The sequence below is a fragment of the Microtus pennsylvanicus genome, chromosome 21, assembly GCF_037038515.1.
Source record: "Microtus pennsylvanicus isolate mMicPen1 chromosome 21, mMicPen1.hap1, whole genome shotgun sequence".
Classification (NCBI taxonomy): Eukaryota; Metazoa; Chordata; class Mammalia; order Rodentia; family Cricetidae; genus Microtus; species Microtus pennsylvanicus.
In genome coordinates this window covers 1,637,180-1,664,561 of record NC_134599.1, presented here as the reverse complement: position 1 = coordinate 1,664,561, position 27,382 = coordinate 1,637,180, and the positions used below count along the sequence as shown (strand labels likewise).

Genomic DNA, 27,382 nt, shown 5'->3' with positions numbered 1-27,382 from the left:
CTGGGATTAAAGGCATGCGCCACCACTGCCTGGCCAGCCTCTGTTTTTTATTGCAAGACAGGGTTTCTCTGGGTAGCCCCTGGCTATATTGGAATTCAGTATGTAGACCAGGCTAACCTCAAATTCAAATATCCCCTTGCCTCTGCCTCCCAAGTGCTGGGATTAAAGCCAGCTGTTCTAGAGAACTGACCTCCCTTACTTTGTGAATTATTTTGTTACTATCACCTCAAATTATTGTTTCTTTCTCTCTAATGACTCATGGCCCTTCTGAGGCTTACCTGGAGCCTCCTGGGCCCAGCGGCTCTTTATCTGAGGATGCATGCTCCTCTTTGAAAGTGGGATGGTTTGTTTCCCTACAGACTGAGATGAATTGGTGCATTGGGTTTGTGAATATCAGAACTCTCCCCAACAGCAGTTTAATGGTATGTAAGTTAACGAAGGCCAGAGAAGTAAAACATCGCCATATTGTCGATGGGCTCATTTTGCCAATCACCCAGACAACCAATTTTACATATGAGAAAAACCTGTTCATGATTTAGCAAACTAGTTACAGGAGGCCCAAGTCTCAGATCCACGTCCCTAGCACATGGCTTAGAGTAACGCTAGGGAAAAGAACCATGGGGATCGGAGGCAATGGGAAGGCTGCCAAAGAAGAGGTGTTATTCTTTTTTAAAAAATGCTGCAAGATCCCCGCGGCAGTAGGCAGCAGAAATGCTGTAGGTCCCAAATGGTGGTAGTGGGCCATGTGGCGGCAGACAGCGGACCCTGGGAGCAGCCAGTCCTAGGCAGAGACAGCTGCTGGTCCCAGAGCAGTGGTGGCCCGAGCAGTGGCGGCAAGCAGTGGGCCCCAGGCAGAGACGGCTGCTGGTCCCTGAGCAATGGCTGGTTCCAGGCAGGGAGACACATGGTGGGCGGGCAGAAGACAGAAACATGGATAGACACGACGTGCAGGGTGAAGTTGAATGTTTATTCAGGGGGTTATGGAGGAGGAAGGGTGAAGGGAGGACAGAGAGGGAGGGAAAGAGAAAGAAGAGGAGAAAGAGACAGAGAAGGGGGAGAGAGGCAGAAGCGAAGTTGCTTCTCCGAGAGGAAGATGGAAAAGAGAAGGAAGCTGAAGATCAGCCTGCCTCAGCGGATGGGGAGGGGGAATGGGTGTGGCTTGTCTCTTAAAGGGACCAAAACCATAACATTCCCAAGTCTTCCTTATAATAAAAAGCAGGCAGGTCAAGGAAGCAGAAAAGGAAGGGCCCAAGATGGCGGCAGGCAGGTCAGAGGTAATGGGAGTGGGCGTGGCTTGTCCCTTAAAGGGACAGGAAAGCACAACAAGAGGAAATGAAGGAGTCCTTGTGTAGAAACTGTTTGAGCTGTCTTCAGTCTGGCCTACTGCTGCCCAAAGATCAGCACTGAACCCTGTGCAGGCCTTAGACTACCACTGCCGCCTTCTCTGTCAGGAAGTTTCCTTCCTCACTGTGCAGTCTTTCTGTCTCAAGGTCTTCTTCCACATTTGAATGGCCGTACATTTCTTTCTATTTACTTATTTTTATTTATTTAGAGACAGAACATGATTTTGAGACAGGGTTCTTGGCTGCCCTGGAACTTGCTCTGTAGACCAGGCTGGCCTCGAACTCAGAGATCATCCTGTGTCTGCCTCCCCAGTGCTGGGATTAAAGGCGTGTAACACCACGCCTGGCTTTCTTTTATTTCAAACATTTATCGCGAAGCAAGGTTTCACTATATATTCCTGGCTAATTAAAACTTGCAATATAGACCAGGCTTCCTTTGCCACATCTCCTGGATGCTAGAACTAAAGTTATATGACACAATGTCTGGCATCTTCCATTCTATATTGTTTATAGAGGGTCTCCCCACGTAGCCTTGACTGGCCTGAATTCACTGTGGAAACAAGACTGCCCGCAGACTTACACAGATCTACAGCCCTCTGCATCCTAAGTGCTGGGGTTATAGATTGGCACCATCAAACCCAGCTGGCCATTTTATTTATTTATATTTAAGACAGGGTTTCATTATGTAGCCCTGGATGTTCCAGAAGTTTCTTTGTAGACCATGCTGGTTCCCGAATCACAGTGATGCATGTATGTCTACCTCCGGGATGCTGGGATTAGTGTGTGCCACCACACCTGGCTTTCTTTTCGAGACAGGGTTTCTCTGTAGAAACCTTACATTTCTGTAATGTATGTCTGTCCTGAAACTAGCTCTTGTAGACCAGGCTGGCCTCGAACTCACAAAGATCTGCCAGTCTCTGGGATTAAAGGCGTGCCACCACCGCCCGGCCATACCTGGCTTTCTATCTTTTTAATTTGAATTAGTGCTGGAATCCAACCCAGTATCCCCACACATTCACCAAAGCTCTTCTACTGAGCTACTTGCCTAGTAGAGTTACTTTCTGATACCTAGAAAAGAATTTCCCTGAAAGGAATCCCGAGAACGTGGAATAGCTTGCTTTAAAAATAGTACGCTATCTTTTTTCCTTTCTGTTGCCCATAGACACGGTCTCAGCTTCTAGCATTCTCCATTCACCGAGGCCTTGCATTGTCATTTGCCCTGAACAACTTTTCATGGTGCCGCTGCCTGTGCTATGAGCATGCTGTCTGCGCCACCGTGCTGTGTCTGGAGCCTGTACCGGACCCTATAGCAGAGCATCACAAAGGAGATTTCCTCCTGATCGAGGCTCCTTCAGGGCCAGCCTGTCCTTCTAAGATGTATGTGTTCCTGGGATTGAGAGTCGTGCTGGTATACAGTAGGAGTTTAATACATGTTCAATCAATGGCTAAGTATGATCATTAAATGTGGTCCTCGTGCCTAACTCTTGGCTTTATTTTACGCACACGTACAGATGTACAGAGTGCTGAGTCTGTCTTTCCTGGTTTTTCTTAGCTAGACCTGGTATCACAGACCTATAATCTTTTTCTTTTTCAGACCTATAATCTTAGTACTGCTGAGGGTCATTTGTTTGCACGGACACTCCAAGACTGCCAATAAAGTTGACCTTGAATCAGGGGACAGAGTCAGCAATTGGTTGGCCGGAATTAGCCATAGAGGTTTTGGAGGTCCAAGATGAGGAGTAAAGGAAGATATAGGGAGGGGCTTAAAGATATTTACGGTCTTTTTCAACCTGAGAAACGTGGAGAGTTAGGGTCAGCTGATCATTCCTCTCCTGCTCTTTGGATCTATCAGGCTTTTTAGCCCAATATCTTGACTCCCGAGTTTTTATTGCTTTCAGAATAATTTAGATAAATGCATCACCACACTTCCTCCAACAAGGCCACACCTCCTAAGAGTGCCACTATGAGTCTCTGGGGCTGTTTTCATTCAAACCACCACATACGTACGGTCTGTCATAATGCTCGCCATCTCCTGGCCTGTGAGGTCGTAAAGTTGATCTTCTGACGGGTAATTTTGCGTCATCTCCTTTCCTGATCCAAACCATGAACTGCTTGCTGTTCTTTCCTCGTTAACAGCTACCATTAGAACCTAAGTTCAAATCCCTAGAACCTGTATCAAGCCTGGACACAGTAACTTGATAATCTATAATTTCCGTGTTCCTATGGGAAGTTGGGATGTGAGACAGGAGAATCTTTTCAAGCTCTTGGCCAGCTAGCCTGGTGTGTTTAGTGGAAACAAACAAAACAAAAAATCAAAACAAAGAGATCCCGAGTCAAACAAGGTGGGAGGCAAGGACCAACATTCAGTGTTGTCCTCTGAGGACCACACACATGAACACATACAGACCAAAAAAAAAAAAATCAGTTTAGAAAACTTAAAAACCAGCTGGGTGGTGGCGGTTCATGACTTTTAATCCCCCTGCACTGGAGAGGCAGAGGCAGGGGAATCTCTGTGAATTCCAGGCTAGCCTGGTCTACAGAGAGTGCCAAGATAGCCAGAGCTGTTAGACAAAAAAAAAAAACAAAAAACAAAAAAAAAAACCACTGTCTCAAAACAAACAAATGAAAAACAAAATAAAGAAAAAACAAAACCAAAACAAACCTTAAAAACCATAAAAAGAACTATGTCCTGAATACATTTCATGTCTTTAAAGATAGCCCTGTTTCTCCTACTGGTGTTTTTATATTTTGCTGTATTGGTTATTTTTATGTCTTACATGCAATCCACAGGAAGGAGTAACTAATTATTTGCAAACTTCTGACCTGTGTGTGTCTTGCCTTTTTCTTTCCACTTCTGCACTTACGGCCTTAGGACAACTTTCTGTGTTGTTAGAGCAAGGATAATTTGAAGTCTGTGGATTCAGGGAGGGCTGGGCAGAGTGTGTGTGGGGGGAGGGGAGCACACATGCATGTTTATCTCCAACTCCCCTGTCATTGGTACCCTTTCTCAGGGCTAGCCTTCCCTTTCCTGAGTTCAGAGGCCAGGGATACAGCACTTACTCCGTGTGAGTAAGTGTCTAGCAATGAACTAAACACGCAAGTGACCTTCACCCAAGCCCATTATCCTTGCTTTACAGATGAGGGAAGAGAATCCTAGGGAACAGCTGGGTCCCCCACTCATCCTTCTGGAAACTGCAGCTTGGTCATTGTTTGGCTTTTCTCACTGTGAGCTATCCAGAGATTCTACTACTCAGAAGATGGACTCTGTTCCCTTCTGTCTGCCTCCTGGCATCCCTGTTGGAGCTCTGCTTGTCAAGACAAATGCTCTCTGGTCCAAGGCCTGTTCTTTGCTTTTGTATTTTGTCTCTGTCTCCTCTGCAAACACTTTCCATTCAGTCTGAGTCTTTTCTGGTTCCTGTGGCTGTCACCTTCCTCCATTGTCTGGGTGACTTTAGCCATGGTGTTTTTACTCTCATTGCTGGGCTCTGCAGTTTTTCTCTTCTTTTCTAGCCGAATTCACTCATGTACACCACGTTTGTTTAGTGTTGAGTCTTCACACCTGTTCTCCCCTGTTTTTTTTTTAATATTTATTTATTTATATACACAACATTCTGTTTGTGTGTATGCCTGCAGGCCAGAAGAGGGCACCAGACCTCATTGCAGATGGTTGTGAGCCACCATGTGGTTGCTGGGAATTGAACTCAGGACCTTTGGAAGAGCAGGCAATGCTCTTAACCACTGAGCCATCTCTCCAGCCCCCTCCCCTAACTGTTGGAGGCTCTTGGTGGGGTTGGTTTTGCACCGGATAGCTATGTATTTTATTATTCTTTTATTTATTCATTCATTCATTTTGTAAGGGGACAGGAGGCCATCTTTGGTTCTCCTGCCATTGTACTATTTAAAATCTATGTACCTGCACCTCAAGATTAGCTCACAGTGACTGAAGGGACTTGTTTGGATGTGAAATGTCACATGATAGTTCTATCAACACCCAGATGGAAATAAAATCCCATCAACCTGCTGGCAGAAAGGGTGACATGTGATTGTGACTGAGTATAGCGAGAAAACCCTTGTCCTTGATGAGATGATCTTAGGCTGTATTATGAGATGACAAATACTTGTGTCATTTCCTCCTTCTGCATAGACACTATTAACCTACTGAAAAAATATATAGAGCATTGTGTTCGATTTAAATGTTGTTTTGTTTTTATGTTTTTTTTGGGGGGCCATTTTATTGTGTATTCCAGGCTGGCTTCAAATTTACAGAGGTCTGCCTGCCTCTGCCTCTCAGTACTGGGGATTGAAGGTGTGCATCACCATACCTGGTCATTTCTTTTTTTAAAGCTCATTGGTAAAGTAATTGCTTAACATTAAAAAAAAAAGTCCCTGCTTTCAACTCCCAGGAAGTACTCACACACTGAGTTGGAGATTAGTCCCAGTCTAGTTTCTTTATGTTTTAAATGAAATTAAGAACAGAAATTTGGCCTTTAGTCCCAGCACTTGGGATGCAGGGGCAAGCAGATCTCTATGAGTTCCAGGACAGCCTGGTCTACAGAGTGAGTTCCAGGACAGCCAGAGCTACACACAGAGAAACCCTGTCTCAAAAAACCAAACCAAACCAAACCACCACCACCAACAGCAAAACAAAAAAAACCTAAAAACCAAAAAACCCCAAGAAATTTGGCAGATTACAGACAACAAACATGTAAGGTTGTAAGTCAGCCACTCTTCAATAACTGAGAACCATGTAACTCAAACACTCCTTTTTCATCCCCAGCCATCCCTCTTCTAAGCATGTTTTCCCTGTCTCTGTCTAGCTCTTGTCTCTGGAACTCTCTGTAGATCAGGCTAGCCTCAAACTCACAGAGATCTGCCTCCTGAGTACTGGGAATAAAGGCTTGTGCACCATGCCCGACAACTTACTCTTTAAAGTTTACCTCCCTGCCACACGACTGTTTGTTGGCCATATGTCTGATCCCTATGCCTGCTCAAATGGTATGATTTTCTGAACCTTCTCTTCTCCATTCTCTGCCTTTGAGCAGCAGCTAAGTTTTTACAGCTTGCTCGCTCTGGGATTTCTCTTGTAAATAAAAAAAATTTTACTTTATGAATGATTTGTTCATACATATGAGTATGCACTAAGTGCCTGTCTGGTGCCTGTGGGATCCTGTCATTGTGGGTGCTGAGAATTGAACCCAGGTGCTCTGCAAGAACAACAAATGTGCCGGGCTGTGGTGGTAAACGCCTTAACCTCAGCACTCGGGAGGCAGATACAGGTGGATCTCTGTGAGTTCGAGGCCAGCCTAGTCAACAGAGCGAGTTCCAGGATGGGCTCCAGCTACAGAGAAACCCTATCTCAGAATCAAAACAAAAGAACAACAAATGCTCTTAACTACTGAGTCATTTCTCCAGAGACACTCAGGTCTATCTTTTTTTTTTAAATATTTATTTATTATGTATACAATATTCTGTCTGTATGTAGGCCAGAAGAGGGCACCAGGTCTCATTACAGATGGTTGTGAGCCACCATGTGGTTGCTGGGAATTGAACTCAGGACCTTTGGAAGAGCAGGCAGTGCTCTTAACCACTGAGCCATCTCTCCAGTCCCAGGTCTATCTTTTTAAACTCTAATCAAACTTTCCTTTTTCATTCATATATATCTGTGAATATATATTCAGAAGGATGTGTGTGTGTGTGTGTGTGTGTGTGTGTAGTTATATAGTTTTTGAGACAGGACTCGTGTCCCAGGCTGGTCTGGAACTCACTATATAACCGATAGTAAGCTTGAATATTATTCTGCCTCTACATCCCAAGAGCTGCAAGGCCAGATGTGTGGTACTAAACCCGGTTCAGGATAACGAATGCATTTATTTGCAACTTGGACAAATTGGAAAAACTCCAATTTGTTTCTCTTGTCCTATTCTGTGCAGTGTTACAATGCTATATAGAAAAGATGACCTGAAGCCAAGAGCTCTCTACACATGTGCTGCTCTGTGGGATAATATCATCTGGGGAGGCAAGTTCTTCTTGTCTTTGCTTCCCTCTAGCATGGGTCCTGGGGTAATTTTATTTCCTTGGGTATCTCTTGCTCCAAGTCTGACTGCTGAAGAAGGGGTATGAGGGTCTCTGAATTTTTCCATCCCCAACGGGGCATCTACCCTGTCTACTAAATCACACCCCTCTGTGAGCACGGTACTGAGGAAGAAACATTAGTACCGACAATGGATGTTTCCGTTGTCTAAAACGAGAACATGTTATTGCAGAAGGACAACACAAAAAGGCTTCTTTTACCCTCTGGGGTCTCTAGAACTGACCTGTCAGAGGGCAAAATCACAATGATCTTTCTTTTCGTGACGTCACAAGTTTCCTTTGAATTCCTGATTCTCCTGCCTCAGCCTTCCAAATGCTCACTCACGGGTACACATCACAATAGTTTATTTATTTATTTTTTTTAATATTTATTTATTATGTATACAATATTCTATCTGTGTGTCTGCCTGCAGGCCAGAAGAGGGTGCCAGATCTCATTACAGATGGTTGTGAGCCACCATGTGGTTGCTGGGAATTGAACTCAGGACCTTTGGAAGAGCAGCCAGTGCTCTTAACCTCTGAGCCATCTCTCCAGCCCCCACAATAGTTTATTTATTTATTTTTTTTGACACGGTCTCTCCATGCAGCTCGCTGGCCTCAAACTCAGAGATTTACCCTCTTCTGCCTCCTGAGTGTTGGGATTAAAGGTGTGGGCTACCATTACTGGCTACACTTATTTTTGAGACAGGGTCTCAACTCTGTAGTTCAGGTTGACACTGTGGTAATCCTCCTGCTTCAGTATCCTAATCACCCAGTATCTCAACTACAGCATGGCTTAACAATCTTGATATATATATATATATATATATATATATATAATATTTTTTTTTGGTTTTTCGAGACAGGGTTTCTCTGTAGCTTCGGAGCCTGTCCTGAAACTCCCTTTGTAGACCAGTCTGGCCTCGAACTCACAGAGATCCGCCTGCCTCTGCATCCTGAGTGCTGGGATTAAAGGCATGCGCCACCACCGCCCGGCTCAATCTTATTATTTTTGAGACAGAGACTGATTCACATAGCTCCAGAATGCTGGGATTATAGGTGTGTGCCATCACACCCAAGCACAATCTTAACTGACTTTGTTTCCAATTCAATTCAGGCAAGGCTTCCTTTGGTAGTGTTTGATGGGATGATCAAGGAAAGGCCAAAGAATGAATAGAAAAGGAAGCCACAGCCTTTCAAAGTGACTTTCCTAGCACAATGAGCCTAGGAGACCCAGCAATAGAAAGATAATTTATAGGTAAAAGCGAGGTTAAAAGACAGAGGTAACTTTATTATTATGTCAATTGAAACTGGCCAGTTGGGGAAATTGTTTTCTAGGAAGGGCAGTTTCTTAGTTAGGGCTACTATTGTTGTGATGAAATTTGGGGAGGGGGGTGAGGGTGGGGAAGGGTTTATTAGGTTTACATTTCCACAGCACTGTTTAACTGGAGGCAGGAGCTGATGCAGAGGTCCCGGAGGAGTGCTGTGTCCTGGTTTGCTCAGAGTCCTTTCTTGTGGAACACTGAACCAAGTGAGTAGGGTGGCCCTATCCACAAAGGGCTGGGCCCTCTCCCATCAATCACTAATTAAGAAAATGCCTGGGGCTGGAGATGACTCAGCAGTTAAGAACATTGGCTACTCTTCCAGTGGACCCACATTCAATTCCCAGCACACACACACACACACACACACCCACACCCACTTACAACTGTATGTAATTCCAGTTCCAGAGCAGACATACATGCGGGCAAAACACCAATTGATGTTCATAAAACAAAAATGAAATTTTTTTTTTTTATTTTTTGGTTTTTCGAGACAGGGTTTCTCTGTGGCTTTGGAGCCTGTCCTGGAACTAGCTCTGTAGACCAGGCTGGTCTCGAACTCACAGAGATCTGCCTGCCTCTGCCTCCCGATTGCTGGGATTAAAGGCGTGCGCCACCACTGCCTGGCATGAATTATTTTTAAAAAAGTGTCCTACAGGTTGCCTACAGCAGATCATTTTCTCAGTGTGGCTCTCTCTTCCTGATGACTCTAGCTCGTGACAAATTGATGTAATAGTAGGCAGCACGAACAGGTAACAGTTTAGTTATGTTTGATTTTTGATCTCAGTGATTCCATTTTGAATTTTAGCCCAGTCTGTTTCCCTAGTGAAAAAGCAACCTGTTGTAATTTTTAATCTAACAAGCCTATTAAATAGATGGGCAGTAGGCACAGTAACAAAAGAAAAGTAAAACAATATTGTGCTCATGAAGGCACTATATGAACATCAATATTCAGAACTCTTGTTAGAGTGAAGGCAGACTGAGTGTGTTGTTGACCTTGGTCCCTAAGGTCAGTTGTTTAGTTTTGGAGGTTGAGTCTTTAGGCTAATGAGCCTGGCTTGGGGAAGCCACATTGGAACTACTTGTTTCTCATTACTAAGTAGCAGAAATGTCCAAAATGCCTTCTGTCTAGCACAGGTAAACTGGGCTTGGTGAAGGTTATTAATACAAAACCAGAGAGCCCAGTTACTTTCCAGTCTTGAGATGGAAAGTTCAAGGTCAGAGGTGGAAATTCAGGGGCGTGGCACCCTGTCTTAAAATAAAAAAGGGTGGGGATACGGCTCACGGGTAAAACGCTCTCTTAGCACGTGCGGGGCTTGGGGTCAATGTCATTGGGGAAGAAAATTCATTCTCGAAAAACAACAAAATAAAACAAACAAAAAAACAAAAAAACCAAAAGAAAATTCTGTGTGGTGAGAAGGTGGTTGAAAACCAGACTCTGGATTCTAGTCGGCATTCCACGCTGGTTATGATGGGGCCTCTTATGCCCCTAAGTGCTTAAGGCTGGGGACAGGGGCACTAAGAAGGATTGAGACTGCTGGTCGGACTGACCGAACCTCGAGGGTGTTGCCTTTCTTCCAAACCTCGGGAATACAACTCTCCACGTACTTAAGCCGTGAGTCACATTAAGCTATCTTTGATGGCTATCTCCGAACTTTCTGGGTCAGTTTCCACCAGCGGAGGCTGTGAGCGTCCTTCCTGTCCGCTTTAGGGCAACCGCAGGCCCCCGGGTCAGTAACTCAGGGTCGCCTACAAGTCGCCACCGGCTTTGGAGGCTTCCAGACCCTGAGGTAGCGCAGGATGGCTCTTCCCGCTCTACTCTTCCGCCTTCGCCTGTAGAGAGACTCCCCTGAGTTTCACCGTCCAAGGCTGGCGGAATCTTTCAAAAGCTAAACTGGCGCTGTGGAATCCGACGTAAACCGGAGCGGGCAAATGCTGGCGCACATGCGTGACTTCAGGTCCGGGCGGAAGTTGACGTCGCCGCGCCGCCGACGCATGACGCACTTCCTGTTTGTTGTTGGAGAAAAGGAGAGAAAGGAAAGCGCGAGGAGACGCCGCCACCGCCGCCAGCGCAGCTGTGCCAGAGCCGCGAGGAGACCGGCCGCCCGACTCCCCCCCCCTCGCCGGCCGCCGCGTCCTCGGTGAGGGACCTGCGGAACGGGGTGGAGAGCAGGGTTGGCCGTGGCGGGAGAGGGGAGGTGCGGATAGGGTGACCTGCTCGGCGCCTGGGACACGGGCGCAGGAAAGCCGGGCCGACAGCGGGGCCGGGACTGCTCGCCGGGGCCGAGGGGGTTCCAGTCCAAGCTTTGGGCCAGAGTCTAGGCCGGAGGCCTATGTTGTTCCTGGTCTGGGCCGCGGCTAGTGTGGGTCCGTGGAAAGCGTCTGCCGTGCCGGATCAGGCCTACCCCGGCTCCTCTGGCTCCCTTGGTCTGCAGTGGCGGTTGGGCCCGGCACGCGCGACCTCCGCCACAGAGCCACAGGAGTCGGTGAGGCTGGTGTCACTCTGTTCTGGCATCCTTGCTGCATTCTGCAAGCAAGGGGTCAGGTGGCGTGCGAAGAGCAAGACGACTATGGGAGGCGCGATCGCCAGCCCGGGCTGCCTAGGGGACCGGGTGGGAGGGCCGAGGAGGTTTCCAAGCTCATCCTGGGACTGTTGGAAAGTTTGCTAGGTGACCTACCTGGCTCAGTTTACTTCCAAAACCCGTTTGCTGTTAGATTTGCTGTGGGTTTATGTAACTAAAGTTTACGTAACTGAAGTTTACATTAAGTCTTAATTCGCTTCTGTTGTGTAGACAAGGGAAGTCTACACTGCAAGCCATAAGATTGTCTTGAAGAAAAAAATTGGAGACGGCGATTTTTATTTTACAGAATAGGTTGTTTGTCAGAAGTTTAAAAGCTTGTCTACCGAAGTTACGTGTGGACTGTAGAAAGTGAACGGAGGGGATGGGCCCACCTCCCCAGGCACGCCCAAGCAGGTGGGGAGTGTCCGTCCAGTGCATCCTCTTTGTTTTTATTAATATCTTTATTGGGATTAGTTTTATTAATATCTTTATTGGACCCATAGATTTGTGGTCAGATTTTATGGTTAGTAACTCCACTGTATCCCCTCTTTCTAGGCTCTGTAATCTAGGGAATTGAACTCGGACTTTTTTGCTTGCTAGGGAAGTCAGGACTTCTTTAAGGCAACTAACTGCTTTAGTAGAAAAGTTAGACTTAAGGAGCCAGAGGAGGGAACGGCCCCAAAGAAAATGCATCCTGGACTTTTGAACTTAGTCTGTTGGTTGTGAAGTAAACCTTACACCAGACTTAAAGGTACCTGAAAGGAATTGGGCACATGTATTCCGGGACTTGGGGTGTCACGACCACAGGGAGAATTTGCCTCTGGTGTGTGATCACTACGGCTGTGAGCAGTGCAGGCACTTGTATTGAACTGCGTGTGTAGCCTTGGAATTAGAGAAAATAAGAAATTTGGGAAGAAGTGCTCCTTTTGCGCAGGTATGGGTGGGTGATGTGCTAGAACAGTTTGTGGAGGAAGTTTTCTCTCCTGCCACTGATTTGCACAGGTAGACCTCTGAAGGAGGAATTGGCCGTGTGTGTGTGTGTGTGTGTGTGTGTGTGTGTGTGTGTGTGTTTTGAGACAGGAATTCTGTATAACCTTGGCTGACCTGCAACTCGCTCTGTATTGAACACAGATTTGCCTGCCCCTGCCTCTGTGCTGTAACTAAAGGGTGCCTCACCATACCTGGCCAGGTTCTTTTTTTTTTTTTTTTTTTTTTTTTAAACCACACTGCTCTTTTATTCAATGGAACATTCCCCCCTTTAAGTGCAGTGTTGACAGGTTCTCTTTTTTTAAAGATTTATTTATTATACAGTGTTCTGGCATGGAGGGCACCAGATCTCATTACAAATGGTTGTGAGCCATCATGTGGTTGCTGGGAACTGAACTCAGGACCTCTGGAAGACCAACAGCTCTTAACCTCTGAGCCATCTCTCCAGCCCCCAGGTTGGCTTTTAAAATACTTTGATTTGTGTGTGTATTTGAAATGTGCATGCTGTGGCACAATAGTGGAACTCCTCCATACAGTTCTCTCACATGCTGTCTCCTGTTAGTACCAACCTTCTGTATATGTGTATATATATCTACAGGACCAGATCTGAACTTGAGCGCCTTGGAACTCAGTGATCAGTTTGACTCTGCCTCCGCCTCCCAAGTGCTGGGATTAAGGTGTGCGCTACCATCCCCTACTTTTTTTTTTTTCTTCCTCTCTTTTCTTTTTGCCACAGGCTTCACTTTTTAGCAGCTGGGTTATTCTCCCAGAGTACAACTGTAGGAGTCAATTTTCTCCTTTCATGCATTACTGGAATGGAAGGAAGTTAAGTTGCCAGACTTGTGGAACCTAACTATTTGGCCAGCTAACCCAGCTTCATAGCCTGAGAAATTGTCCGGCCGCCCGGCCTGCCTGCCTGCCTGCCTGCCTGCCTTCCTTCCTTCCTTCCTTTTTTTTTCTTTTTTCGAGACAGGGTTTCTCTGTTTAATGGTCCTGGCTGTCCTACAACTAGCTCTGTAGACTAAGGCTAGCCTCGAACTCACAGAGATTTCCCTTTCTCTGCCACTTGGAGAAGTTGGCTTTTTAAGTTGGTTTTGTGCAGTGGAAGATGGGATCAGATCATTTTATTTTTGTTTTGTTTTTCAAGACAGTGTTTCTCTGTGTAACAGCTCTAACTGTCCTGGAACTTGCTCTGTAGACCAGGCTGACCTCGAACTCAACAGATCGCCTGCCTCTGCCTCCCCAGGGCTGGGATTAAAGGCATGCTTCACCACCACTGGCCAGATCACTGAGTTTTAGAGTGGAACATTTTGGTGGTAACACCTTTCATTCCAGCAGTGGGAGGCAGAGACAGGCACATCTCTATAAGTTCAAGGCCTGGTTTACAGATGGAGTTCAGGACAGCCATACACAAAGAAACCATCTTGGAAAAAAGAAATATTGCTTGAGGCAGAGACAGGCCAGTTTCCTGTGTTTCAAGTCAGCCAGATCTACACGGAGTGAGACCTTACCTCAGAATCAAAACAAAACAACCAAGAAACAAACAACCCCCCCCCCCAAAAAAAAAAGCATGCAAAACTGCCTTTACTCACAATACTCCCGGAGGCAGAGGAGTTCAAAGCTATCCTAGTCTATAGAGTACATTGTAGACCAGCCAGAGCTACACAGAGAAACCCTGTCTTGAAGAACCGAAACAAACTATATATCTTTGTTGTTATTGATGCCAGCGTTAGATGTATGAAGTATTTGTGTGAAGGACGAATAGTATCCTGGAGTGGTGAGTATTCTTGCTTACTGTTAAGACTGAATTAGGAGTTCCTCTGAATAGTGACTCCACTTTTTTTGTTTTATTTTGTTTTTTTTTTTGGTTTTTCGAGACAGGGTTTCTCTGTGGTTTTGGAGCCTGTCCTGGAACTAGCTCTTGTAGACCAGGCTGGTCTCGAACTCATAGAGATCCACCTGCCTCTGCCTCCCGAGTGCTGGGATTAAAGGCGTGCGTCACCACCGCCCGGCTACTGACTCCGCTTTTTAAGCAGGCCTGTTAGTATTAAGTGATAGTACCATTTTCCTGTTTAAACCAGCAGCATTGGTCCCATAACAACACTTTTTTTATCCAGCAAATGCAAAACCCAGATTAGGGTCAGTCCAGTTTAGAACATCCCAAGAGTTTTGAAGGAGATACTGTCCACTAGATACCTGGTATGACAGTGTGTCTTTTACATTGTTTAATGTTTAAGGATGCTCAAACACTCTCAGATCACTTCCGATACTTTCCCAAAGAGCAAGTGAATATAATAGAATCAACTTTTCTACTTGATTTGATTTTCCTCCTTTGTTTTAGATAGAGGGTCTCAGGTACTTCAGGCTGGTCTGGAACACATTCTGTAGTGAAGGATAACCTTGGATTCCTCTGCCTCCATCTTTCTCAAAGCTGCTGGCATACATAGTGTGTATCACTACGTCCAGCTTCGCAGTTTAACAAGTGGTCCTGTGTTAAGGCTGGTTAAATTCACGCAGGACACCATCTGGTGGTGAAAGGCCTGCAATTGCAGATGTTGAGTGTGTAGGAGGGATTAGAGTGGCGATTAAATGTTCTGCTTTTTTTCTCACGGAAAGAATTTAAGAGAATTTATTTAACCTTGGGAATAAAAATAAGGTCAATGTGGGTCTGTAATTCTAGTATTTAAGAGGGTACAGCTGGAGAATATTAGGCAGAGACCATTTAGGCCTCTAGAGTGAGACTCCACCCCCTGCTTCATTAAGAGAATAAGCAAAAACCCGAGGTTAATGAGACGGACAGTGAGCTGATGAAAAGAACAAGACAAATAATAATATTGGGCTAGTGAAATGATTCGGCAAGTAAAGCGACCATAGCCTGAGGACTAGAGTTTGATTCCTGGGACCAACATGGGGTAGAACGAGAGAATTGATTTCTTAAAGTTGTCCTCTGGATGTCTCAATAATATCTGCTAGGAGGGAGAAATGGGCCATTTTCTCCTGTGACCGCAGTATTGCAAGCAGGTACTTTGCTTTCTGAGTGCTCCCCAAGCATACTTAAAACTGTTAAAATCCCTTAAACTTCAACTCTGCTTAAAAAGGAAAACTGAAAGCCTGGAAACTAATTTAGTAGATAAGTCAGCTGGTAGGAATTCATTCTTTCTTTCCTTTCCCTCCCTCCCCCTTTTTTTTTTTTTTTTTTTTCGAGACAGGGTTTCTCTGGTTTTGGAGCCTGTCCTGGAACTAGCTCTGTAGACCAGGCTGGTCTCGAACTCACAGAGATCCGCCTGCCTCTGCCTTCCGAGTGCTGGGATTAAAGGCGTGCGCCACCATCTCCCGGCTCTTTCTTTTTTTTTAAAGGATCTTTTGAAACAGGGTTTCTTAGTGTAACCTTAGCTGTCCTGGAACTCACTCTGCAGACCAGGTTGGCCTCAGACTCACAGAGGTCTGCCTGCCTCTGCCTCCTGAGTGCTGGGAATAAAAAGACACCACCACTGCCTGGCTTGGAATTTTTTTTTTGTTGTTGTTCTTTTGAGACAGGGTCTCTGTAGTCCTGGCTGAACAGGGCTAACCTCAAGTTCACAGATGTCCTCCAGTCTCTGACTCCCAAGTGATATCATATTTAATATGGTCATCATATTAAAGGAGTGTACCACCATGTCTGGCTTAGGAATTTTGTTTTTATTAATAAAGATAATAATGCTGTGAATATAAGGTGTTTTGTCAGACTTTTGGATAGTTAAGGAAGATCACACTTGACTACTTCCTTATTACTCTGCTACCTGAGAATGCAAAATGCTAAAAATATTTTTTGTCCTAGGATCACGGTGTTCATCTAGGAGGTTTCAGTTATATCTATTTCTAAAGCTATTTGGCTATAGCCTGGCTTTCTCTTAAAGTGACTTTCTAAATCCAAGTCATAAGGACCCTGTTGGGATTCTGAATAAACAAAGGCCATTGCTTCTGGCTTCAACACTGCTGGACTGTGTTGTATAAAATGCTTGAGTATTTTAGGAATGTTGAGCCTGCAGAAGGGTGGTTTCCTTACACAGCATGTGACATTTGTCCCCTGTGAAATTTTTATTTTTTGGGGGGAAGGGGAATGACATAGGAGACTAAAATGAGGACCTGATAAAAGCTGCATGTGGGTGTGTGTTTGTGATTGTGCAGGCCAGAGGTAGCCATTGGTGTCCACATTGCTTTCAGTATTTTTTTTTTCTTGGATAAAGGTCTTCCACTGAACCAACAGTTGGCTATGTGTGTCTGCCTCCAGGACTGCCATTGTAAATGGATGCTGTGGGTCTGAATGCAGTTCTAACTGCTTGCTTGGTAGCCACTTTAATGATCTAGGAATCTCCCTCTACCACACCCCTACCTCCTAACTCCAGGATTTTCCTCAGATTGCTCTCAAAAGTTTCTAAACCTTTTGAGTAACTTTGATTACATACCTTCTAGACTGAGAGTTACTGTTTTTGTTAATGTTTCCATGGCTTGGAAATCCACCCCTGCCTCAACCTCCTAGGTACTAGCTTTTTATAGGCTGGCCTTACCTGGCTTGCTTCATATTTACCTCTCAGGTCTGTTCTGTCAAGCAGATAGTACTGTATTAAGTTTGTGTGATGGCTTAACATAAATTGAACTCCCTTTGTGACTTTAAATTATTTTTGGTCTGAAACAGGTTCTTACTGTGTGTAGTGCTGGCTGACCTGTAGTTGAAATGTATACTTGGCTAACTTTGGAACACATACTTGCCTTCCAGGTGCTTAGATTAAAGACGCCTTCCACCATGCCTAGTAAATTTTATTATTATTATTATTTTTTTTGTTTTGTTTTTGGAGGCAGGGTCTCTATGAAGCCCTGGCTGTGCTGGAACTTGCTATGTAGAATACGCTAGCCTCGAACTCAAAAATATTCCTTTACTTTTGCTTCCAGAATGCTGGGTTTAAAGATGTTTACCACCACACCTGGCCTACTTTGTTCCTTTTTTTTTTAAAAGAAGATAGGGTGGCGGTGGCTTCCCCCTTTAGACCCAGCACTTGTGAGGCAGAGGCAGGTGGATCTCTCCCAGCCTGGTCTACAGAGGGTGTTCCAGGACAGCCAGTGCTACACAGCAAAACCCTGTCTGTAAAAACCAAAAACAAGGAAAAGGGGAAAAAATGAGAAAAGATGGCCGAGAGTCTGTAGTAGATATGTTCTTGAATGCCTTATTCTTTTTCAGTGTTCATCTTCCTTTGTGGGGAAGGAAGACAGCTATTTTTGTTGGTGACCTGGATAAGACTTCTTTTCTTTTTTTTGAGGCAGGGTTTCTTTGTATAATATAGCCCCTGGCTGTCCTGGAACTTACTTTTTTTTGAGATAGGGTTTCTCTGTGACTTTGGACCCCGTCTTGGAACTCACCTCAGACCATGCTGGCCTTGCTGGGATTAAAGGCATGCCCCACCAACCGCCCCACCCACTAATATTTTGTCACTTTAGGGCTGGAGCAGTGGCACAGTTAGCTGGTGCTGTTGTTGCAGAGCATCTGAGTTCACTTCCTGGCACCCACACACAAGTACCTGTAACTTAAACTCCCAGACATTCAACTTCTGGCCTCCTTAGGCACCTGCACTCATACATAAGTTAAAAATAAAACAAAATCTTTATAATTTACTTTACCTGGAATCCTACCATCAGTGTTTGCGCTCTACATTTTTCTCTGCTCCCCTCCCTGCCTCTTTCCTCCCCCCCTTTAATCCTCCCCCAAGGTCCCCATGCTCTCAATTTATTCAGGAAATCTTGTCTTTTTCTACTTTCTACTTCCCATGTAGATTAGATCTATTTAAGTCTCTCTTAGTGTCCGCATTGTTGTATAAATTCTCTGGGATTGTGGTTTGTAAGCTGGCTTTCTTTGCTTTATATTTAAAAACCACCTATGAGTGAGTACATTTGATAATGTCTTTCTGTGCCTGGGTTACCTCACTCAAAATAATGTTTTCTAGCTCCATCCATTTCCCTGCAAAATTCAAGCTGTCGTTATTTTTCCTGCTTGTGTGGTACTCCATTGTGTAAATGTACCACATTTTCCTTATCCATTCTTTGATCGAAGGGCGTTTAGGTTGTTTCCAGGTTCTGGCTATGACAAACAAATCTTCTATGAACATAGTTGAGCACATGTCCTTTGGCACGATTGAGCATCCTTTGGATATATATCCAAAAGTGGTATTACTGGGTCTTGAGGAAGGTTGTTTCCGAGTTTTCTGAGAAATCGCCACACTGACATCCAAAGGGGCTGTACCAGCTTGCATTCCCACCAGCAATGCAGAAGTGTTCCCTTTCCCCCACAACCTCTCCAGCATAAGTTGTCATCAGTGTTTTTGATCTTGGCCATTCTTGCAGGTGTAAAATGGAATCTCAGAGTTGTTTTGATTTGCATTTCTCTGATGACTAAGGATGTTGAACATTTCCTTAAGTGTCTTTCAGCCATCTTAGATTCTTCTGTTGAGAATTCTCTGTTTAGGTCTGTACTCCCATTTTTTTTTAATTGGATTATGTGATCTTTTGGTGTCCAATTTTTTGAGTTCTTTGTATATTTTGGAGATCAGACCTCTGTCTGATGTGGGGGTTACTGAAGATCTTTTCCCATTTTGTAGGCTGTCGTTTTGTCTTGTTGACTGTGTAAAAAGATTTTTTACAGAATCTTTTCAGTTTCAGGAGGTCCCATTAATTGTTTTCTCTCAGTGTCTGTGCCGCTGGGGTTCTATTTAGGAAGTGGTTCCCTGTGCCAATGCGTTCAAGTATATTTCCCACTTTTTTTTTAAAAATACTTATTATTATGTATACAATATTCTGTCTGTGTGTATGTCTGCAGGCCAGAAGATACAGGTGGTTGTGAGCCATCATGTGGTTGCCGGGAATTGAACTCAGGACCTTTGGAAGAGCAGGCAATGCTCTTAACCACTGAGCCATCTCTCCAGCCCCTATTTCCCACTTCTATAAGGTTCAGTGTGGCTGGCTTTAGATTGAGGTCTTTGATCCATTTGGACTTGAGTTTTGTGCATGGTGATAGATATGGGTCTATTTTCATTTTTCTACATGTTGATATCCAGTTATGCCAGCACCACTTATTAAATATGCTTTCTTTTTTTCATTTGATTTTTTTTTTTGCTTCTTTATCAAATACCAGGTGTTCAAAGATGTGTGGACTGATACCTAGGTCTTCTATTCGGTTCCATTGGTCCTCCTGTCCGTTCTTATGCCAGTACCAGGCTGTTTTCAGTACTGTGGCTGGCTCTGTAGTAGAGTTTGAAGTCATGGATTGTGATGCCTCCAGAAGTTATTTTATTGTACAGGGTTTTTTGCTTTTCCAAATTAAGTTGAGTACTGTTCTTTCGAGGACTTTGAAGAATTTTTCTGGGATTTTGATGAGCATTGCTTTGAATCTGTAGATTGCTTTTGGTCATCAGAGTGTTCTTTAAAGATATAACTAGGTGTGGCGGTGTACATCATAGGAGTTCAAGTTCGAGGCCCCACCTCACACACCCCAACTACAGTTTACATTTTTGGTAGTGCAAATGTACATTGAGTTTTTGTTTGCTAGTATTAATGCTTGTTTAGAATTGTAAGGTAGTTGTAAAGTTAAGTGTTGGCATGCAGTGGTGGCAAACAGCTTTAGTTCTAGCACGCACAGCAGGCCGAGGCAGGTGGATGGATCTCTTGAGTTTGAAGTTAGCCTGCTCTACAGATAGATTTCCTCCTGGACAGCTAGGATGAATTGTAGTGAAATCATATAACTAAAGGGGCTACACAGAAAAACTCCTGACTCAAACCCAAACAAACCAAAAGACATTTTTCCATTTCTTTGTTTTCTGTGAAAGGGTCACACGTGTCTCTGGTAGGCTACAAACCTATGTTTCAGTCTGTGCCCCAATCTCTGATCCTCCTACCAAGTTGGGAGAGCTCTTAAACTTAATTTGTGCTTTTTTTTTTGTAACTCCTTCCTGCTTATACCTGACACTAGTCAGTACAATTAGTAATTATTTTCTTAGTTTCACAGTTGACTTAGTGTAGAGTCCCTTGTGGCTGGTATTGTCTTGTATATTGCACTTGTGAGAGTCTGTCTTCATTGAGAAGAGGGTGGCCCAGAGGTAGGAGTAAAGGCTGTGGACCATGCTGAAGAGAGGAGCTGGAGATTTGGGAAGAGTAATAGGTACTATTTGTGCATAAATTCTTTGCTTATGTGGTGGGTGTAACAACATGGGTGAGGTAATGAAGGTAGAATTTGCTAAATACAGACATGCTGTGTGATAATGGGGAAGCTCAAGAGTTAAGTTTTGTTCATGTTCTATTTGAGACAACCTGCTCAGGATCCAAGTGGCTATTTTGCACAGTCATGTGCCTGTTTACTGGGGTTAGGCTTCCATTTGAGACTCAGGGTGTTCTCTAAGGAGAGATAGATGGTGAGAGGATAGCTATGAAGGCAGACCTGAGAAGACAGGAGAGAGATTTGTGTAGTATGGAGAACTCTCAATACTCGTGGTACTGGGAGGCCTGAGTTCTGAGTTCCTGAGCTTACATTAGGTGATTTCAAATGATAAGTAGGACAGAAGTAGAAATGAGTGAGTGATTCAAGCCTGTGGAGAAATTGCTAACTGGCATTGACCTTAAATCAGAATCCATTTCAATGGGTTTGTTTGTTTGTTTGTTTGGCAAGGTGGCAGGTGTCTAGCAAAGTGTCATAAGAGATTTCCAGACCGTTTTAGCTGAAGGTGTACTCTTCATTTAAGATGAACAGCTTTTTTTGGGCAGTGGTGGTGCACGCCTTTAATTCTAGGACTCAGGAGGTGGAGGCCAGCGGATCTCTGTGAGCGAGATGGAGGCCAGCCTACAAAAGCCACACAGAGAAACCATTTCTGTATACCCCAAACGCTGCTTCATATCCTTTGCAGCTACAACTCTGTAACACTTAATTGAAGTAGGGAGGAAGAGGTGTTGGTTTTCCTGCTGCTTTTGTTTACTGATTGTCCCTTTTGGTGTCTGGTAGACAGACTGTTGTTCTATTGGGTTGTGTGGGAGCTGATTAGGTGTCTTGAGCCACTGAGTTTGGTGGGTTAGCGGTGGGGACTATCTGCACACACTTTGCTAGCAATCCTTATGTGCTGTGTCAACGTAACTTTGTGGTAGGAAGGAGGAAATCTTTTATAATTGGGCGCTCACTACTTTGTCTTTGTCCTGGGAATTGAACCTGGGCCTGCAAAAGCAACGTTTACTATTTGACTCCTGAGCCTTCACTCCAACCCCTAATATATGTACTTTTGAGTCTCACACTTGCTAGAATGGCTTTCTACTATTGGACACTTCTCTAGTCTTTAATCTGATATTATCTGATAGTTTTGTGGTTTTTTTTTTTTTTTTTTTTTTTTTTTTTTTTTTGGAGAGCATTTCTCTGAGCTGTTCTGGAACTAGCTCTTGTAGACTAGGCTGGCCTCGAGCTCAGAGATCCACCTGTCTCTGCCTCCCAAGTGCTGGGATTGAAGGCGTGCGCCACCACCGCCTGGCATTATATGTATAATTTTGAGGCAGTGTCTCGTTCAGCGAGGGCACACACCTCTGGGGGGTAGGATAATGGGTGTTTGTCACCAGTGGTATTTATTTGTTTTAGTAGATTCTGCTTTTCCATTCTGAATGTCAAAGCTGTTTTTCATGGTCTGAAGATTCTTGGAAATTTTTCTTGTTTTCCTTTCTGAGGGTGATAGGCCCTTTGAGGAATTATATTACCTGTAGGGCTCTCAACAGTAGCTGCTGCTTTCCTCTCCCTAAAAACAGTAGTTGGAATTAGTTAAAATTAGTCTATACATGTTGAATAAGAATAGCATTGCAAGCCGGGCGATGGTGGCGCACGCCTTTAATCCCAGCACTTGGGAGGCAGAGGCAGGTGGATCTCTGTGAGTTCGAGACCAGCCTGGTCTACAGAGCTAGTTCCAGGACAGGCTCCAAAGCCACAAAGAAACCCTGTCTCGAAAAACCAAAAAAAAAAAAAGAATAGCATTGCATAAGGAGTATTTAATCCCAACACTTGGGAGGAGAGGCAGAGGCAGGTGGATCTCTAGCCTGTTCTACAAAGAATTCAAGGGTAGCTGGGGCTTACACAGAGAAATTCTGTCTGGAAAAAAAAAACAAAACAAAAAACACTTCCGGTGCTGGAGAAATGGCCTAGTGGTTAAGAGCACTGTTTGTTTTCCAGAACCCTGGTTTATTTCCCAGCACCCACATGCTTTAGTTCCAGGATATCTGACACCCTCACACAGACATACATGCAAGTAGAACACCAAAGCACATGAAAAATAAAAAGAAATCACTAAAAAATTAGAACAAGAATTGCACAAGGGAGTTGTGGTTGGCTTTCTCAATTCAGAAAGTAGAGGTATACACATGGGAAATTTGGGGATTGGTAAATGGCTCAGTTGGCACCCAAGTACTGGGATTAAAGGTGTGGCACTATGCCATGCTTTATTTTTGTGGGTGTGTCCTAACACCCATAGGCAAGAAGAGGACAATGGGTTGCCTGGAGCTGTCCTAGACACCAGGAAGAAACTCTGAAAGAAGAAGTGGCTGGGCCCTGACTGTTATTTCTGGAGAGAGTGGTCACGTGACTTGCAGTGTTAGCAGTGAGAGAGAGCACATACTAGAGGTAGTTAGAAGTGCTGCTCTGTGAAGACCAGGCAGGCAGAATCTGCAGGCCAGGAAAGCTGTGCTCAGTTCCTGGCTGTCAGATGAAGGCACAGTCTGTAGGATAGCATTAGGGCAGTGTTGTGTGTTGGTTTGGTAGTTGAGTACTGGACAGAATAGTTACACATGACTGGTCAAACATGTTCTTTTCTGGGTAACTGCATCCAAGGACTGCTGCCATTTCCATGAGGGAGGTCTGAGGAAGGGTGCTTCTCAGTTCAGGGATAGTCTGTTCTTCCTTCCAGTCTTAACTAATGCCTTGTACAGGAACTCATCAGAGGAGGGAATTAACCAAATCTCAAGTGTATTGTGGCCTAGGAAAGCAGATGTAGCCAGTCCTTTGTTCAAGTGACACCTGATCTTAGCCTCAGAGCCTAGTAACCTTTTCATATCATAACTGAGGCTATTGGGTCATTTCCAAGCATTTTTTATATATAGATTTTTTGAGAATGACCGATACTTCTCCCCCTTTTCCCCCCAACAGAATAAACTTTCTCTATGTATCCCTGTCCTGGAATTTGCTCTGTAGACCAGGCTGGCATTGAACTGAGAGATCCTATTGCCTCTGCCTCCCAAGTACTGGGATTAAAGGTGTGCGCCCCCCGCCCCCCCCCCAGGGTTTATCTGTTTAATAGCTCTCGTTGACCTGGAACTCACTTTGTAGACTAGACTGGTCTTCACCTCACAGGGATTCACCTGCCTTGACCACACAGGTAGAGGCTGCCACCACAAATGATTCTTCTCAAACAGTTTCTGGACAAGGTCCTAACCTACACATATGGGCTAGTGGGTGGCTACCGGAAGTTCTTTCTTGGCCAGTAGGTGGTGGGAATGAATCACTTCTTACCTGTTATTTCACTTTCCACTGTGATTGGACAGTGTTATGAACCTCATTTTTTTTTTCCAGGATTTGTTCCAACAATCTGTTAAAACATGGTGGATTACTATGAAGTTCTGGGCGTGCAGAGACATGCCTCACCTGAGGACATTAAAAAGGCGTAAGTGTTCATTTCTGAAATGATAATTCTGTACCACGGTTTGTTATTGGGTAATGTAACTCGTGTCAGCCAATCTAAACCTTTTATTTTCCTTTTAAAAATTAGATTTTTTTGTGTGAACGGTTTTTATTCTTTAAAGAAGGTGGATGGTTCTTAGGTTGACCTCACATGCATGTATACACATACATACATGGGTGAGAAAGAAAAACTTGGTAACTCAGACTGTGTTAAAATAAGAACATTTGCATTTCCGTGCTAGAGGCATGCTCCCACCCCCAATTCCAACCCAGGCCTGTTGTTTCTGCTGAACTCTATCTGAAATTCTTCACTATGATGTTTCAAAAGGTTGGTTTGTTTCCAGTTGAGTCTCTGTGTTCTAGTTTATTTTTGTTTGTGATGAAACATCCTGAAATAAACGGTAGAAAGCAGTTTCTTTCAGGATATAATCCATCACTGGGGAAGTGTCATGGCAGGAGCCACAGTTATGGATGGTTGTATAGATGGCTGTGTTCTTGGTGTGCTCAGCTTGAATTATCTGCAGTTTAGGGCTTCTGCCTATGGAATGATGCTGTTCCTAGTCTTCCCACATCAACTAATTTAATTAAAGCAGCACCCCATTGATGTGTTTTTTTTTTGGTTTTGGTTTTTCGAGACAGGGTTTCTCTCTGGCTTTGGAACCTGTCCTGGGACTAGCTCTGTAGACCAGGCTGGTCTCGAACTCACAGAGATCCGCCTGCCTCTGCCTCCCGAGTCCTGGGATTAAAGGCATGCACCACCATCGCCCAGCTGATGTGTTTATCTAAGTTCTATTACCAGTGAAAACTCAGGAGTCTGATTGGAGCAAAAACCTGATAGAACAAGAAAGCAGCAGAGGATCAACTAGCTGACCTGCTCTCCACACTTCCCAGATTGAAAAGTGTGAACAATCCAAGTCCCCCCTCCCTTCTTTCCTGTGTATCTCTCTGTCTTCCTGGCTTTTCTATGGTTAATTCCACACGGCTAGTGGCCGACTCTGCCCCCCTGGTTCAAGATTTTTTATTAGAATAGTCTCCAGTGTGATCAAAAATTGTGCAATATTCCCCCCTTTTAAGAGGAAAGGTTTTTGGTTTTTCTTTTTTTTCTTTTCTTATTTTTTTTTTTGATTTTAGAGACAGAGTTTCTCTGTAGTTTTTGGTGCCTGTCCTGGAACTAGCTCTTGTAGACCAGGTTGGCCTCGAACTCACAAAGATTCTCCTGCCTCTGCCTCCCGAGTGCTGGGATTAAAGGTGTGCGCCACCACCGCCCGGCAAGAGGAAAGGTTTTTAACTCTAATGAAATAAAACTATATACAATAAGAACAGTTATCAAGTAAGAATTATATTAACAGTGTTCAGTCTATTTCTATTTTGCAAATTTGGAGAAAATGCTCTTATCTATTTCATCTTTTTGAATCCAATGTTTTATACCTAAGCCGCTTTCCAACATGACTTGTATTATCAGCCCAAAATATCTTTTTAGATCTTTTTTAAAAAATATTTATTTATTATGTACACAATATTCTGTGTGTCTGTAGCCAGAAGAGGGTATCAGATCTCCTTTCAGATGGTTGTGAGCCACCATGTGGTTGCTGGGAATTGAACTCAGGACCTTTGGAAGAGCAGACAGTGCTTTTAACTGCTGAGCCATTTATTTCTGCAGCCCCGCCATTCGTTAGTCTTTAGGTTAGTTTAAATTGAATGACTTTGTTGTTTGAACTATGACCTCTCCTAGTCAAATGTTTTTAGTGTAATCTTTATTAGTTTTGATGGGATCCATAGCTTTTCTCCTGTGGAAACAAAAAGAGAACCTCTTCCACAATGTATTACATCCTGGTTTCCATTCGGATGTTAACACATAGTTATAATATACATACTGATTTAATTTGGCAGTTTTTTTCTAGTAACCAGTGTCTCCTCAGCTGTCTTTTCTCATTAACACTAAAAAAAAATTTATAGTTAGCAAAACATCATGTAATCTCTATCCTGGGGTCTTTAGTACTCATTTCTGTTTATTAAGCATATCTTGTAAGTACAGTCACATCTTTCTATAACTGCTTATTCTGTAGGATTGTGTAATATGCTTTATGTAATAATATCAAAAAATCTTTATTAGATACATTTGCTGGAGCATTGTTAGTCTTAATTTGTACAGGTATTCCCATAATGGTCATAACTTCTAATAAACGTACAATTACAGAATCAGCTTTTTCAGAACGTAAAGCAGTAAGTTGCCTGCTGAAATCCTCAATATATACATATCTATGGTATGGTGCATACTTTAAATTTCCAAACTCTGCAAAATGAAACACAGGCATTTGCCCATTTACCAAATTTATTATTTCTTTGGGTACCCTTTGGGATACTTCCTGTAGTAACTTTGTTATAATTTCCTTAGCTTGTTGCCAAGTGATAGAAAAATCTTTCTCAAAACCTTTTTTTTTTTAAAAAATGAATTTCTGAAGTTTCTAGCATATTTCCTACCAATAGGTGGTCATTTTATCATTACTGTGCAAAAGGGTCATGGAGATCCATTATCGGATCTGTTATGTGTTATATACAAGGGATCTTTTCTTTTTTTCGTTTATTTAACTTTATTTTATATGCATTGATGTGAAGGTGTGGGATTCCCTGGAACTGGAGTTACAGACAGTTGTGAGCTGCCGAGTGGGTACTAGGAATTAAACCTGGGTCCTCTGGAAGAGCAGCTGGTGCTCTTAACCACTGAGCCATCTCACCAGCCTCCACAATGGATGGTTTCTATTTTTGCTTACTTGTTGTAGTTGAGTAAATAACAAAGTTGATTATGCATCATCTAGAGTAAATTCAGTGGTTTCAACATATGAAACAACTCTTCATATTGAGAGTAACTCAGTTAAAAGAGACTCTGTAATTCTCACTTTTGAATGGAGTCTTAAGAACTTTGAGTCACTTGTTTTTCCTGCTTTAGAAAACCTACCTTTCAGCAAGGTGGTGGTTGGCACACGCCTTTAATCCCAGCACTCGGCAGATCTCTGTGAGTTGGAAGCCAGGCTAGTTTATGGGGTGAGTTCCAGGACAGTCTCCAAAGCTACGCAGAAAAACCCTGTCTCCAAAAACAAAACAAAACAACAACAACAAAAAAACCACACACAAACCCGCCTTTCCTGATTTATTTGCATCAGTATAGAATGTAGGGGCTCTGGAAGTTGTGTTCGTTGAACAGTGTGAGACAGGATCCAGTTCTTTTTATAAACTGAAGTCTCTTGCTTGTGGGATATTTGCTCCAAGCTGCTACCAAGGAGATGACCGCAAGCTCTTTTTTTAAATGTTCATTTTCTGCCCATAGTGAGGTGATTTCAGCATTAGTAAAAGGTACCACAATTTTTTTGGTGTCTATTCCTGCTA

General features: G+C 43.8%; 1 protein-coding gene across 6 annotated transcripts in view; it reads left to right on the top strand.

Annotated features, from left to right (window-relative positions):
- The first annotated feature begins 10,734 nt into the window (after positions 1 to 10,734).
- Positions 10,735 to 27,382, top strand: part of Dnajb6 (DnaJ heat shock protein family (Hsp40) member B6) — a 53,593-nt gene continuing 36,945 nt past the window's right edge. For all 6 annotated transcript variants that reach the window (XM_075955311.1, XM_075955310.1, XM_075955312.1 and 3 more), the window contains exons 1-2: positions 10,735 to 10,875; positions 23,891 to 23,981. In XM_075955311.1, the coding sequence (XP_075811426.1) occupies positions 23,917 to 23,981 (65 nt within the window). In that variant the 5' untranslated portion in view covers positions 10,735 to 10,875; positions 23,891 to 23,916. The remainder of the gene's footprint in view (positions 10,876 to 23,890; positions 23,982 to 27,382) is intronic.